The sequence below is a fragment of the Neomonachus schauinslandi genome, chromosome 9 (genome assembly GCF_002201575.2).
Source record: "Neomonachus schauinslandi chromosome 9, ASM220157v2, whole genome shotgun sequence".
NCBI lineage: Eukaryota > Metazoa > Chordata > Mammalia > Carnivora > Phocidae > Neomonachus > Neomonachus schauinslandi.
This window is the reverse complement of record NC_058411.1, coordinates 43,938,889-43,953,413: the sequence shown is the minus strand read 5'-3', so window position 1 is coordinate 43,953,413 and position 14,525 is coordinate 43,938,889. Positions and strand designations below refer to the sequence as shown.

The window sequence follows — 14,525 nt, the reverse complement described above, 5'->3', positions numbered from 1 at the left end:
GCTGGAAGTGAGAGGTCCTGTGTGTATTGAGGCTGGGGAGAGGCTGACAGGCAAGTACATCCATGTGGGACAAATCATGGCTATCGAAAGGGCTTCGGCAAGGAGCAGTGCCTGGGGCATTTCTATCTAATGAAGGGCTGCAGCCCATTTGGGCTTGGCTGTCCACCACAGGTGAGCAGTGGGCCAAAATGTTGAGGGCCTTACATTCTAGGAAGAGAATCTGTGTTTAATCCTGTAGGTGGTAGTGAAAAGGAGCGTCACGCTCACGCACGCTCTCACACACACGTACACACATTTTCTCTGGGGACTACAGCATGGCTTTTGGATGCAACCTCGGCATTCTGCTTTTTCTTTCCTGTAATTGGGGAAGGGGGATACCTCAGCAGGGTGCTTTCCAGTTACCTGGGGACAGATCTCAGGTAAAGAACAAGAGCCAGTGTGATGCTCAGCAGTAAGATCTTTAATCTACTTGGGTCTCCAACATAGCCAAAAATATTACTGTAAAGGATCCAATATCCACTCAGGGTGTGCCCTCATACAAATGAGAGTGGGCCCACCCTGGGACATTAAGTGGTTAGAAATGCTTTTTGCTGCTGGAAAGTAAAAGGACACCCCCCCACCCCAAATAAAAATGAAGGTGAAAAAATTTAGGAGCTGGCTGTTTCGAATACGTAAATGGACAAATTTGAGAAATAAGACATGTTTCCAAGCTCTGGCCAATTCTCCTTGTGAGATTCTTGAAGACAGGAAGACAATAAACTACTCCTTTCACAAACCATGAACAAATCGTGACTTCTATCACCTATTCAATCACAAGAAGTGTACGTTAGACTCTAAAAATTAGGTAAGTAGTGGTGATTTGTATTCATTCGATATGAAACACAAACCATTCAGAATAGTCTAAAACAAAGGCAAGATGGATCTTCAGTGGATGTTTAAAAGTGACATACTATATTCAATAAAAGATCCTTCAATTTGATTTCTTGGGAAGTACACAGCCCCTTTAACTTACGGTTTTCCCTTTAAGAGCAAGGGTTCATCATTTGAGATAATGCCCTCTGCCACTACAAACAAATCATTCTAGCCTCAGAACAAGTTTGAGAAATGTTTATAATCTTGTTACATTCTCCCTCACCCAATCCTATCTTTGCCAAGTGGTTCCTGTTTATTTTGCCTCTCAGTTCTTCCAGAGAAAGTAAACTGCTGAATCACTGTGGCTCATGCAAAGGCCACAATTGAGCCAGGCAGGTGAGAGTAACTCCAAAAGGGAGAGGAGGTGAGAAAAAAATGAGAAGCGAGAAGTCCTTTCATGTTAACATTTTATTTAAACCAGTACAAGCACCATGCTTAACAGAAGACTGTCCAAAATAAACATGCAATATGAACTAGCAGAGACTGAAATCACAGCTTAAGAAGTTGTGCAGTTGTTGAGTTTGTTAAATGATGACAGGGAACTGTTAAAATTCACAAGACTAAACCATTAATGTTTCAAGCCTCCTGAATGAGATTATATTGGACCATCTAGATCAGTGGGAACTGCCCTGGCAAGTTAGTGATCTCAAACAATATTCAAGTAATATATGTGTATGAACTATATTCCAAAAAGCAAGAAAACACAGTTTCTATCACAACCCTAACAGTTGTCTGAATATTACAGGAACATGGTCACTGATTTGAAATGTCAAATGGCATAACAAGAAACAAATTTCGCAAGAATATTCAACTTGGGGCCATTGGTGTTAAGTGGCCTAAGAAGATTTACATTCTTCCAGAAATACAAAATAAGATTTGTCCAGAAATGTTTGAGACACTTCTTCACATAAGTTGTAAAGGCTCAAATTCTACAGATTCCAGTATTATCAGTCTATTGAACAAATAGGGAAAGCAACCGTACTAAGAATATTTGAATTGATAGAATACAAGTTACTCTCTACTTCCACCAAATATCAGCATTTAAACTCTTATGAAAATATCTATCCATCACTAGTCCACGTTATGGATTAATGACATTGCTCAGGTTTTAAAGCAGTCCAAACATTTTTTTAAGTATACCTTCCTAACTACCTATATAGGTGCGGAATAAAGACAGCCAAATTTAATTTGGCAATAAATTCCTCTAACTGGAAATTTTTAGTTAAAGTGTCAGACCAGGATACAGTTTATGGCTACATTTGACTCCTGAAAATAGGAGATAAAAGGGGAGAGAAAAGTGCAGACAGACATTTTGCTACCAAGGTTATTTAGTAACGGTAATAAAAAATTTTGCAACACCCTCTTAAACAAGAGTATGTTTAACTGCACTAGGTATTTGGTAAACTTTTTAGAAATAGACAATTTGAACACTTATTTTAGAAGTCAATTAAACAAAAACGGTCTAACAACCCTTCTCCTAACATGATTGCTTCAATACCAGAACAAAGCAAGACTATTCAAAACTCTGACATTTTGGAATTTCAGCATAGTAACCTGAGAACAGTTTTTCTTCATATGTCATTTATGTTGCCACAAAAACTGTACTAAAAACATGCTAGGATTACTAGTTGGCTCTATTGTGACAACATTAGATGCTATGCAGAACTCATGCAAGGCCAACAATTTCAAAACTAATGCTGACTTAGAAGACCATGAAGGGGGTTCCCAGGAAAAAAGCTGATGCCAAAAGGGAGAGATTAAGATATGAACGGGAATGGCTGCACCAGAAAGCTATGGAATGTATAAACTGGAATTATCCAATCTGGAGTTACTATTTGAGAGAAGGCAGAAAAAGAGAGCAAACTGAACATATCTTGAAAAGAGCAATGCAAAATTTGATTACATGGAAGGGAAATTTATATAAAAGTCTGAGAACACTCTAGAGCATAGGATTTGTAAGTCTCCCTATAGGACAGAGGGAGTCAAAACATGTTCTACTGATTCCCCAATCATAATCTATTGTCTTGCAAAATACATGTTATTGATAAGGAGTCAAATAAGCATGATTTATCACAGCTCTTTGTCCCTGTTAAGAGAACAGGGGAACTAAGTTCTGTTTATGGAAGTCAGTATCATCTGACAATATGGAGGACTTTCAAATTTAAAAACAAAACAAAACAACTAAAACATGCAAGACAAAATAAGGAACCTCATTAAAAAACATATTCTTGCAGCACTAGTTTCTCTTATTGCTGCAAACATGGTGAAATGAAATCTGATTTCCTTCATTTAAAAACATTAAAAACACTCTCCATTCACTTGGGTTATATCTGCATTTCCACAGAATTATAAGCATTATTCTCCAATATCAAAATAGCTGTTTAAAGAATTTGTAAACTTCCTGGGTTTGAAGTTCTCTCTCTCTCTGGAAATTGGAATAAAGAGTCCTTCCCATTCATTAACCAAAACAAATGTCCACTCTAGCACTTCCTCATCTCCAACTAACTTCCTATTGCTTCCTCTTTTTTAGATTAGTGAAGCCAAACAGTGTTGGCCACAGAAGACTCAATATTGTGAAAATTCCAACTATCTTTACCTCTTTATTAGTGTTGGCACAGAAACCTCAAAAAAAATGCAAAGAATATATAAATGAAAAATACGTCAACATAAAATAATGCCTTTCTAGTTTTGAAATGACTAAGATATTCTTAATATAAGAATTCACTCACCAAATTTGGTTAGTCTTTACAGTCTCAAGACCTTTTGTCAAATTAATGTGAAACAGTCACTTATATGTTGTTCTTAAAGTACACTATATATTAGAATCCTTGCTTTCTGCCAAGGATGCCAACAAGATGGATGTCCAGTTGGGAATATCTTCTGACGTTTAGGATATAAGATGCAATTTCTATTACTGTGTTAATGTTATTAACTCTGGCCAAGGTTTTAAGATAAGTAATTTTTCTTATGGCACAAAGGTAATCATAAATACACCCCAAATTATAACTCTCAACTGCCATATATTCACCAATACAAGTAGATAGTTGGAATTTTTAAAAATATGAAGTTGATTTTATTACAAATTTCAGATATACACATTAGAAAATAGTTTTACTTGGACCCTTTACAAAAGTATTAATTTCACCAAATCTGGAATACTGGCAGTGTAAAAGTCTTAAACTAACTTTAAAGCTAACAAATCAAAGGCACAGTATTAACACATTTAAAATAACTTGTGTTCACAGGACAACATTAAGAGGTGTTATTATTAATAAAGTGTTATTAACCTAGATCCAAAACTATCTAGCTATGACACAACCAGGAATGAAGCCCTTGATTAGTTCCAACCTATCAATTTCCAAGACTAAGATGCTATTTCCTGTAAGAAGAAAACGTAACAGTCATAACTACTATAAAATCTAATTCCCAGACTGTAAGAATGAATGACTGATGAACAAAGTTTCTGGACTTGATTAAAAAGATACAGGAAACCAAAGAAGGTATGGAATTGATGACAAGTGTACTTGTAATGCAGCTTTACACTACAGTAAATTATTTTTCATGGCTCTAAATTGGGTCATTCAAGTCTTTTACCCCAAATAAATTTTAAAGATTTGACAAGTGATAATATGCTATTTTCATATATAAACTGCTAATATCCAGTATTTGTCAAAAGGAGGCAACTGTTGTCTATCACAATCTAATACCCACTTTCCAATGGTGTCTGTAAATAGTAACAAATTCTGAACCGTATGTTATAGAAATTAGTCACAAGAGTGCAAAAAGTCCCTGGAGAGAAGTAGTCCACCTAACAATTACAAATATAAGGAAACACTTTACAAAGTTTCATTACTATGAAGATGATTTCCCCTTTGTTCAAACTTTGAACAAATGAAGAATATTTCTTTACTGCAGGAAACAAACTGTAAGTAACAGTGCATTTTTAGGCATAAGTATTTATGTCTGGTTCCAGTATGGTCAGGTTAATACATAAAAACTTCAGAAACACAGAAGTTCACATTAGTGGAAAAATCCAAGTTTCTCACGTAACCATTCTTCAGTTAGGTCTTCGGTATTTCTTATTTCAAATACCTTTAGAAAAAAACGTTAGGTCATACTTTGACACTCTCAAAAAAAAAAAAAAAAAATCAAACACATTGTATATGTGAGTATTACAAACCAAGTTCTCCCTCCTTTCATTCATGTTGGTCATAACTTATCTTTGTAAATTAGATATACCTTTACTTTTTTTAAGTGCTAACTAAGTACTGAGTTACCAAAGTTTAGCAATCAAGATGGCATAAAACCAAAACTCTCTTAAAAGCTACGAATATTCTAAAAGAATCTACAAATCTACGAATCAAATCTATGAATATTCTAAAAGAACAGTTCTGTACATCTTACCCACTAGAAGAGATACCCCAAGTACACACAACTAAAATCAGTCTAGTTAGTTAGGAAGTGGAAGAACATATGCTGGTCTTCCATAGTTGGAGGAAATACAAGCTGTGGATTGTTTTGAAAAGGATGGACTACAGGTCCTCAGCCACGGATCTCTGCAAGAATCTGTACACACGCAGGCCCAGGAAGTCTTTCTATACAGAAACAACATAATACAGCAGAAAGTATGGGATTGAGGCCAATGTGGGTTTGAATCCTAGCTCTGTCATTTACTACTATGCAACCCTGGGCAAGTCTTTTATCTTCTGAACCTCAGTTCTCCCATCTACAGAATAGGAATATCATCATCAACCTCACAAGGTTGTGATGAGGATTCGATGTGATTATTTGTAACAGTAACTTATAAATTGTAATGCCTTAATTCCAGCACTTGATGGTGGGCTGTGGGATCAGAATGGAAATGAGGCTGTTAACAGAGCTCCCTCCTAATCACCCGACCCCCTTAGAGCAACTCCAGGGTGTTCCTATGGTACAAATGAGAGAAAGTAGCGTCTATAAATTGGTGGTGTCAATGACAATCACATGAGCTAACGGGAAAAGGCAGAGGGCACTTAAAGACATCTCTTGGGCTGCTGGTTAAACACCTAAGGGTAAAACACTGACGCTGTCCTTAAAATAAAACCTGAAAGGAAATGTTATTTAATATTGTTTTAGTGATGTAATATTCTATTTCAAAACCTTAGAAGTATATACTTTTTTCAACTCAAACTAATACGTGAAGTTAAATAAAGTTTGAAAACAAGTACCCATCTTACCGTTAAACTTCAACAATGCCATAAAACAATGGGGGCATGTTAAATCTTAAGGAAAGTGTCTCATATAAACAGAATGGTCTAGCTTAATAAAGCTAAGAAGTATTCTTAACAATTTCAGACTTGGGAACAATATACAGTTAACTGCATAATATGGAATTCCTGCACAGAATCTGGTTCATTTAGCCTATGGTAAAGAGCTCTGAGAAGCTTCAATGCTTACTTTTATCTACTAGAAACTACATTACGGAAGATGAAAAACTCTCAATAGATTGAATGGTGGCAGTGGCTTTTCTAAAGCTGCCTATATTTTAAATGCGATTTCTTCTAATCAACTTATAATTTCCATTCAAAAAACACACTTTGATTAAAGACTTCTATCATTCTATTTCCAAACAGTAAAACTCTCTAAATGTACTGCTCTGTTCTAATTAATTTTCACCTGTGTAAAAAATACTTAACTCTTCAGATTACTTTGCTAATGGTCTAATAGTGAGGGAAAAATATTGTCTCAACAAGCAAGTAAAACACAAATATCACCTTGGTTAGTTCAGCTGTTTGGACTAGCTTATTCTTACTCCCAGCATACATCATCTGTTGTTCAGGCTTACACCCTGGAAAAGAGATCAGTATAGAAATGAGACTTAGATTTTGAAAAAATGATGGGTTTTCATTTTTTACTTCTAAAATGACACATGTAGGATTTTCTTATGCTATCAGGTTTACAGAAAGCTTCAGTCTAACTGTGTAGGTGCACTTCACTGCCTGCACAGAGCCATGGCTAACTGACAAACAAGTCCCGGGGCTTGACAAAAATAAATGTGGCTAGATCCCTGCACATCTTTTAGGACTTTGTAAATACTTAAGAACTTTTCAGCACAATCTTGACATTAAATATCAAGATCGATTTTATGGACGCCTAACATATATAGGTTTGGGGATGGTGATGAATCAGTGTGGGGAGATCTGCCCTGAAAAAAAGTTACAGGCTGCTTACATACTAAGTTAAAAAGGTACTGCAGTTATTTTAAGTGCTAAGTAAATGATACAAATAGTAAAGTTTAGAGAAGAGTTCAGAGTTTACTGTGGGCTTAAATGGTAATGGTACTGGGAGTTCTGGTAATAATGGATATATCTTAAATAACAATAAGCCATTTCAATATCCAATGTAAGCTACTCTGGGACTATTCTTAAGGTTACAGGAATATCATCATTAAGTACTATTTTAAAGATAAACGCAAATATACATCATGATTATACACGAAGTTCATGCACTTATACACGAAACCTAGAAAGAAAATGTATGTTGGTGTTTTAAAATGTCACTACATTTTAAATTCCTTAAAATGTATGTAAGATTTGACCAAACAATTACACTTCTAGAAATTTATCCTAAGAAAACAAGCAAGTTCTAAGAGGGGAGGCTTTATAGCAACTTCTTTCTAGGGATGAATTCGTGTGCACATGCACACATACCTCTATTTAGGTTATTCAACACTTTACATCTTTAAAACAAGCATAAAATTTGTCTCCTATAAAAATGGTTTAGGGCGCCTGGGTGGCTCAGTTGGTTAAGCGACTGCCTTCGGCTCAGGTCATGATCCTGGAGTCCCAGGATCGAGTCCCGCATCGGGCTCCCTGCTCGGCAGGGAGTCTGCTTGTCCCTCTGACCCTCCTCCCTCTCATGCTCTCTGTCTCTCATTCTCTCTCTCTCAAATAAATAAATAAAATCTTTAAAAAAAAAAAAAAAAAAAAAAAAAAAAAAAATGGTTTAATTAGATCAGAACCAAATATGCACTATTTAAAGAAATTCACTCACCAACAGGACTGGAGAAAATAAAGCACAGAGGATATGAAACTCTTCCATCATCATGTTGGTATTTATAACTATATACAATGAAGGTTTTTCTCAAGTTAAAGAAACTAAAGTTACTGTTCTATTTGACACAAGTACTTACCAACAAAGTTCTGAAAGAAAATACACACCTGGGGAGCTAGTGAGTGGTAAATTTCTGTTCTCTCCATTTGAGCCATACCTTTATTATCATTATCTTTCCATAAAAGTATACACGAGCTCCAAAGATAAGGTATAAAAACATATAATCTCTCAAAAATAAATGTATTAAAAGTATGTAGTATGGATTTTTTTTCTCTTTCTAAATTTTTACTGTAAACACATAATAATAAAAGGAGTTTTTCAAAAAGGAAGTAATTCATCCCACTAGTGTGTCAACTTCCCATTTTTCTTAGTCCAATATGTGCATACATATTTTGATTGTGATCATGGTGTAGGAGAAATTTTTGTAAAATACATGGCTTTTAAAAATTGAACAAACCAACTTCATAAATAAAATTCTGACCACAAAAGAAAACAAATCTTTTTAAAGCACTAAGAAAAGGATATCGAGGTTGTCGTTCAGGCAGTTCATCTTTAAGTTCATCCGGTGAAATGCCCTGGAACCATAAAGAGAAACAACTTTTAAGCATTTTCTGACCCATAAATCCTTAAGAGATATACCAAGCACCCATTCTACTAGTAGATATAAATTCATAACCATATACCACAACATAAAATCTTATGTTACTAAATTGCATATAACCTGAGATTACTAAACCCTTAATCCACTGAAATCCATGTGTTAACTAAATAGTCATGCTCATGTTCCAGTTGTCAGGGAATACTGAATAGGATAAAAAGCCACCCCCCCAAAGGAAACATCAATGTCTCACTTAGGGGGAAAAAAGTGAATTTCTTTGCAGTCTAAATTTGTTACTTAATTTGACAAACTAAATCCTTAGGTTATAGCATTTTAGTTTTTAATTACTGGCCAAGCAATTTAGAAGTTATACTGGACATGTAGCCTTAACTTCTACCACTTATTACACTGGATTTCAGTAATGTTTTAAAGAAGGTGATTCAATCGGCAAGACAATGTGCTACATAATAATTAGCACATGCTTTTCATGCATAATGAGCATCTGTTTAGACTCATTTTAAAAGTACATGTAACTAACATAGCATCTGTTAGGCAATAATAATTGCTTAACTATAAAAATGTACTTAGATGATCAAACAAACCTCAAGCTCTTCATCCAGTACCACCAGGCGTTTATCCTTATCAATTTTCACTAAAATAAAAATATAGTATAAGTAAACTGTGATTCCAATGTGACCTTGATTTACCCAACCCACAGAGTTTCAGCCCTTTTTCTGGCATCTAAAATTAAAACATTAAGAAACTCATTTGCAGTTTAGTTACGGTCTATTAGCTAGCTGTGCTTTTCAAGCAGTCAGCCTTTAAAGGCTTTTACCCATAATTCCCATCACCTCATTTGCTTATTTAGAATTTTATGTCAACTCCTTACATTTTCTGTGTGTCTGAAGAATTCTGTAACTCAAATGCAACTTCCTACATAAGGTCTGAAAGGGTGACTGTAAATGAGATTGGTCTATGTAACATGGTTAGAGCTGCAAGAGGAAAAGCAGACCAGGGGTTAAGATAGAACCACCACCAATTCCCAGCTTCTCCAGAGTCAAGATTTCATAATGCAGTAGGATTATTATGAGATAGTGGATTACCAAATAGCAGTGATATCTATACTCAAACATACGTAACATAATCCAAAGCCAAACTGAAATATGTTTAATCTATGCCTTTATTCTTTTCCATTACTCAGGAAAGGTGGCCATTTTTGGTTTTACACTAATTTCATAGTAAATTCTGTAAGATATGGTAAGATCCCAGAGCTTTACCTTTCTCAGCAAAAGGCACGGACATGAACTTTCACTTTTAAGAACTGTATGCCTATGTTGTAGTATTTATTTGTAATAGAACCAAAACTGATTACAAGTTGTAACTATCTCATTAATTCACATCTGCCAGATGCCTCTCTGTTAAGCAGTCTATAGAGATCTACAGTTACCCCCTTGCCCTTCCTTCATCTTTCTAAATCACCACCCACATATTAAATATTACTTAAGAATATAAAAGAAATCTACATAACATCAGATACAGTTCACAGTGGGAGAGGCAATATGCAAATCATTCTTTCTATTGTCAGAAGTCAATGACACTTAAAAGTACTCTCCACGAAACTGGGGTTCTAGTTTTAGAATTGAAATAAGGCCCCAAATCACTGTGAAGACAATGCTGAACACTACCATTTTAGGTGCAGGCAAAAGTTTCTGGCTGAGATTGAATGACCAGGCAATTTTTAGTCTCCTGAGAAGTTAAAGGATGGAGTTGGATGGGTCACTGCAATGACCAGGTAACTAAGAAGATCATCTTCTTCAGAGCTGTAAAGGCAGCTGAGGAGAGAGGTAGGACACTCCACCTCTGTTCTAGGATAACAGCTGTTACTTATTTTTTAAAATGATCTAAAAACAAGGGGGAAGGGGCGCCTGGGTGGCTCAGTCAGTTAAGCGTCTGCCTTCGGCTCAGGTCAGGATCCCAGGGTCCTGGGATGGAGGTGCCCCCACCCCCAGCCTTGCTCAGCGGGGAGCCTGCTTCTCCGTCTCCCTCTGCCTGCCGCTCCCCCCCCGCTTGTGCCCTGGCACATGCTCTCTCTCTCTCTCTGACAAATAAATAAAATCTTTAAAAATAAATAAATAAATAAAAGCAAGGGGAAAGATTAAAACAGAAGGAGGCAAATTATTTCCTAATGGCTCAGTTTATTCAATGTGGCTATAAGATAAAATTCAACGAAGACCATGTAACTGAGGCAATCACGTTTAGCTTACTTATAATGGCAGCATTGTTCGTTTCTTTGCGAAAACGAAACTTTCTCAGCTTTTCCACTAAATCTTCAGCGACATCACAAACCACCAAAGACTCACTCTAGAAAAGAAAAAAATTCATGACTTCAATGCCATGTATGTGTTTAACTTATAAAACTTAACACCTTTAAAAACATACACTGACATCTACAAATGTCACAGTTATGTGAGTTAACATGAAACACATGAATACTTAAAGAGCTTTTAAATCTACCAACCTTTGTATCTACATTAATTGTTCATCTTATATCTAGGCTACACTTTAACTTTCTCTTTGGCTAATAAATGTCTTAAAGAACTAGATACAATAATGTGCAATTTCATCAGAACTGGAGAGGAAGAGAAGAATATAGGAAATTACAGGATCACTGTCTGCTGTTAGGAAGTATAATATTTTTGCACTATGCGGGAAAGTAATCTTTATTATACTTAGAATTAATAAGACCCTGGTTCATTTTTGCATCTCACAACTATGAAAAAATACATATAAAGTATGAAAAATAAACCACAAGAGTAAAGACCAATAACATTTTATATCTTAATAAAATGACTATGGGAATTTAAAAAAAGAAGTTATTAAGAATTATGAAAGCAAGATGCCTGCCTGGCTCAGTCTGTAGAGCATGCAACTCTTGATCTTGGGGTCATGAGTTCAAGCCCCACATTGGGTGTAGAGATTACTTAAAAAAAAAAAAAAAAGAACTACAGAAGCAAAACCAGATGAAACAAATATAAAAACTAAAAGAACCTTTTACAAATTATGAAAAAATGTAAGAGATTCTTCTCCAGAAATGTGGCAAGGAAATGACCAAAGGACTCTTCTCTTAGTAATGCAAATGTATTATTGATTGCAAACACAAGCATGGAAATCTTTTTTTTTTTCTTCCTTTTTTTTAATGTGTAAAACTTCAAACACATACAAAAGGAAAGAATAGTATAGTGAAATCCTATGCACCTATAATTCAGCTTCAAACATTATCAACATACAGCCAATCTTATTGCATCAACACTCTCAATACTGCCCGATGGACTGTCACACAGCAAAGACCTGAAGTCATTTCAACTGTAAATATTTTAGTATGTATCATTAAAATGACAGTATGTGCCATTAAGAATATAAGGACAATAACATTATCTCACCTTAAAAAACTAACAATAATTCCAATCTCAAATAATCAAACAGAATTCAAATTCCCCTCAATGTTTTGTTTTGTTTGTTCCCCCAACAGTTGGTTCGATTGAGTCAGGTACCAAACAAGGTCCACATTCTTTGATCTTTTCATACATAAGATCCCCCCTCCTTCAAGAGAATTAGAACAGTTCTGAGACCAATGCTAAATACACATGTCTCATTATAACCCCAAAAGATTAACGTTTTCAATTTTAAGTTAAAACACAAATTTAATAAAAGCCTGGTTTTTGACCCCATGTTGGGTAAATGAGAGCATAAGTTAAAGCAGGAAATAGCTGTCCATTTTAAATTGTCCTTTAAATTCAGAACACTGGTAATATGTAAGGTATGATATACCATAGGATATGCTATTTACAATTAGAAAGGACATCCCACCAATAAGTATTATCCAATGAATAAGGCTCCTGTAGGAGTCAAGTACATGCGTCCTATTCTCCTTAGAGAAAGAGATGCTAAGTCATATGGAGCTTCCTGAAGGTAGTATTCAATCCTAGTCTGTTTTTTCTATCTTCAAGAAAGAGAGTCAAAAAACTAGAATTTTCATTCTCTCTTCAACCAAAGGTAGAACCCATTAGTGAAACTAATAAATATTTTAGATTCCTCTTTAGGCAAAGACCAATTTATCACAAAAGTCTTATCTTCCAGCTCTGATACTCAGAGCTGCTTGTGCAATCCTGACATTCTAAGGACCAGGAACCAAGTGAAAAACATGCTGTGATTTAATTTATACAGCTCTTTTGGGGGGTATTTTCATCCCCCCAATACCATAATAAGGCCAAAAATTCCTTCCTACAAGAAAAGGGACCCAGGCTCAGTCAATTCTAATTGCTTAATTAGTAGAAGCATTTAGGAATGAGTGTAACACCCTGCAAACAACTCTGTATGGGTAAATATTAACACACAGTAAAGTGGAGTGTTGAACAAGTGTTCACCTATTGGTTTATCCACCTAAGGAACATTTAGTGAGTGTAAGCACTGTGCTAAGTGCTAGGGATACAATCATATAAAATAAATAAATAAATATGGGCCTGCCCTCAGGGAGCTTCTAATATAGTCTACAGGAAACAAACCTACATCAAAAGGATCAGGTAAGAAAACATACTTGTTTGCACCTGTGATAAGAACTAGGCAGTGGGATATATAGGTCTGGACTGGATCTCAGAAGCAAGTGTGATAAAAATTCACAAGTCATCTGCTTACAGGTAGGAGGTAATTGAAGCTATGAGTGTAAGAAAGGATGGAGAAAGAATACAGAATGGAAAACAAAGCATTAGACTGTAGCCTAGAACGCCTACATGTGATATCCAGGTAAGGCAAACAGTCTGCATGAGACACAAATGGACCAAGAGGAAAAGCAGGAGAAAAAACAGAAGCCAAGGGGAAAGCATGCCGGAAGAAAATGCTTCAAAAAAGAGAGAGTGGTCAACTGCCTGGAATGCAGATGAAAAGTCAGGAAAGATGAGAAGCAAAGACAGTCCCTTGGATTTGTTGACCACGACAAGATCTATTCGAGGGAGGTGGGTTGAGAAATGAGTGGGAGATCAGAGATAGGACAGTGGGGGATTGTGTTTTGTTTCTAATTAAAGAAATGAGCATATTTAAACACCCGATATTAAAGATTCAGAAAATTCTTGTTGGGCAATTTATTTAATTCTCCACTTATTTTTGAGCGAGGGGTTCAACCCATTCGAGAACGGAAGCCAAAGCCCCAGAACAAACTAAAGCTTTTGACGGTCACTTTAAGGCTAAGGACCAAAACCTTAGGTCAATTTCCAACTGCCCTAACTGGAAGAAAGCAAGAATACGGAAAAATCCCTAGAGGCAGGCCGGGGAAGGAGACAACAGAAGCTAAGGCGAGGCCATGAGAATGGAATCTGAAATTTCGAGCCCTCCCTGCAAAGGCCGCCAGGGAAGGTGCTCAGCGCCTGTCGGCCCCTCAGGCCTGGCCCGGGTCCTGGCAAAGAAACCGGCGTTTGGGGCAGCCCTTCGCTGGGCCGGACCCCCGGCCCCTCCGACCCTGCAGTTCAGGAGCTGGAAGCCTCCATCCAGAAAGACTGGGGGAGGATGATCCAGCCGCACTGGCCGCACCCCAGTCCCAGGAGCCACTGGGCGGGGTCGACCCCAGGCCCGGCTGGAGGATGCTGCCCTTACGCGGGGTGGCAGCGACGGGAGGCTAAGTCTCTGGCTGTGGGCACGCGCCAGCAGCCGGGGCGGAAGCGGCCGCCGACCCACCTCGGGCGCTGCCCGCCGAACTCGGCTCCGGCAAACGGGAGAGCCCGGCTGGCTGGCCCAGCCCTCCGGCCCCCGCCCTCCCGGCGGCAACTCACCATTTTCCTTCCGGCCGTCAGCGGCTCCTCGCCTTCCCTCCAGGCCCCTTTAAGAATGGCACTGCGGCCGCCTCCCTTCCTGCCCCGGCGCCAGGCAGAGTGGC

General features: G+C 37.2%; 1 protein-coding gene across 2 annotated transcripts; it reads right to left on the bottom strand.

Moving 5' to 3' along the window:
• Window positions 1-1,302: 1,302 nt before the first annotated feature.
• Window positions 1,303-14,525, bottom strand: GMFB (glia maturation factor beta). 2 transcript variants are annotated; one of them, XM_044917807.1, is made up of 7 exons: window positions 14,422-14,525; window positions 10,867-10,963; window positions 9,205-9,254; window positions 8,530-8,579; window positions 7,945-8,030; window positions 6,666-6,739; window positions 1,303-5,004 (listed from the first exon to the last, which is right to left on the bottom strand). In XM_044917807.1, the coding sequence occupies exons 1-7, from the start codon at window positions 14,422-14,424 to the stop codon at window positions 4,933-4,935; spliced, it is 432 nt and encodes a 143-aa protein (XP_044773742.1). In that variant the 5' UTR covers window positions 14,425-14,525; the 3' UTR covers window positions 1,303-4,932. The 2 variants fall into 2 exon arrangements, with proteins under 2 accessions (XP_044773742.1, XP_021557011.2); XM_021701336.2 differs by having other exon boundaries at window positions 7,945-8,027.

Bases quoted from the DNA above. Each gene is read 5' to 3' on its own strand.
- GMFB (XM_044917807.1), bottom strand. The intron at 9,255-10,866 runs GTAAGCTAAACG...TTTTTATTTTAG, and splicing joins GAACAATGCTGCCATTATAA to TGAAAATTGATAAGGATAAA. The intron at 5,005-6,665 runs GTGATATTTGTG...TTTTTTCTAAAG, and splicing joins AAACAGCTGAACTAACCAAG to GTATTTGAAATAAGAAATAC.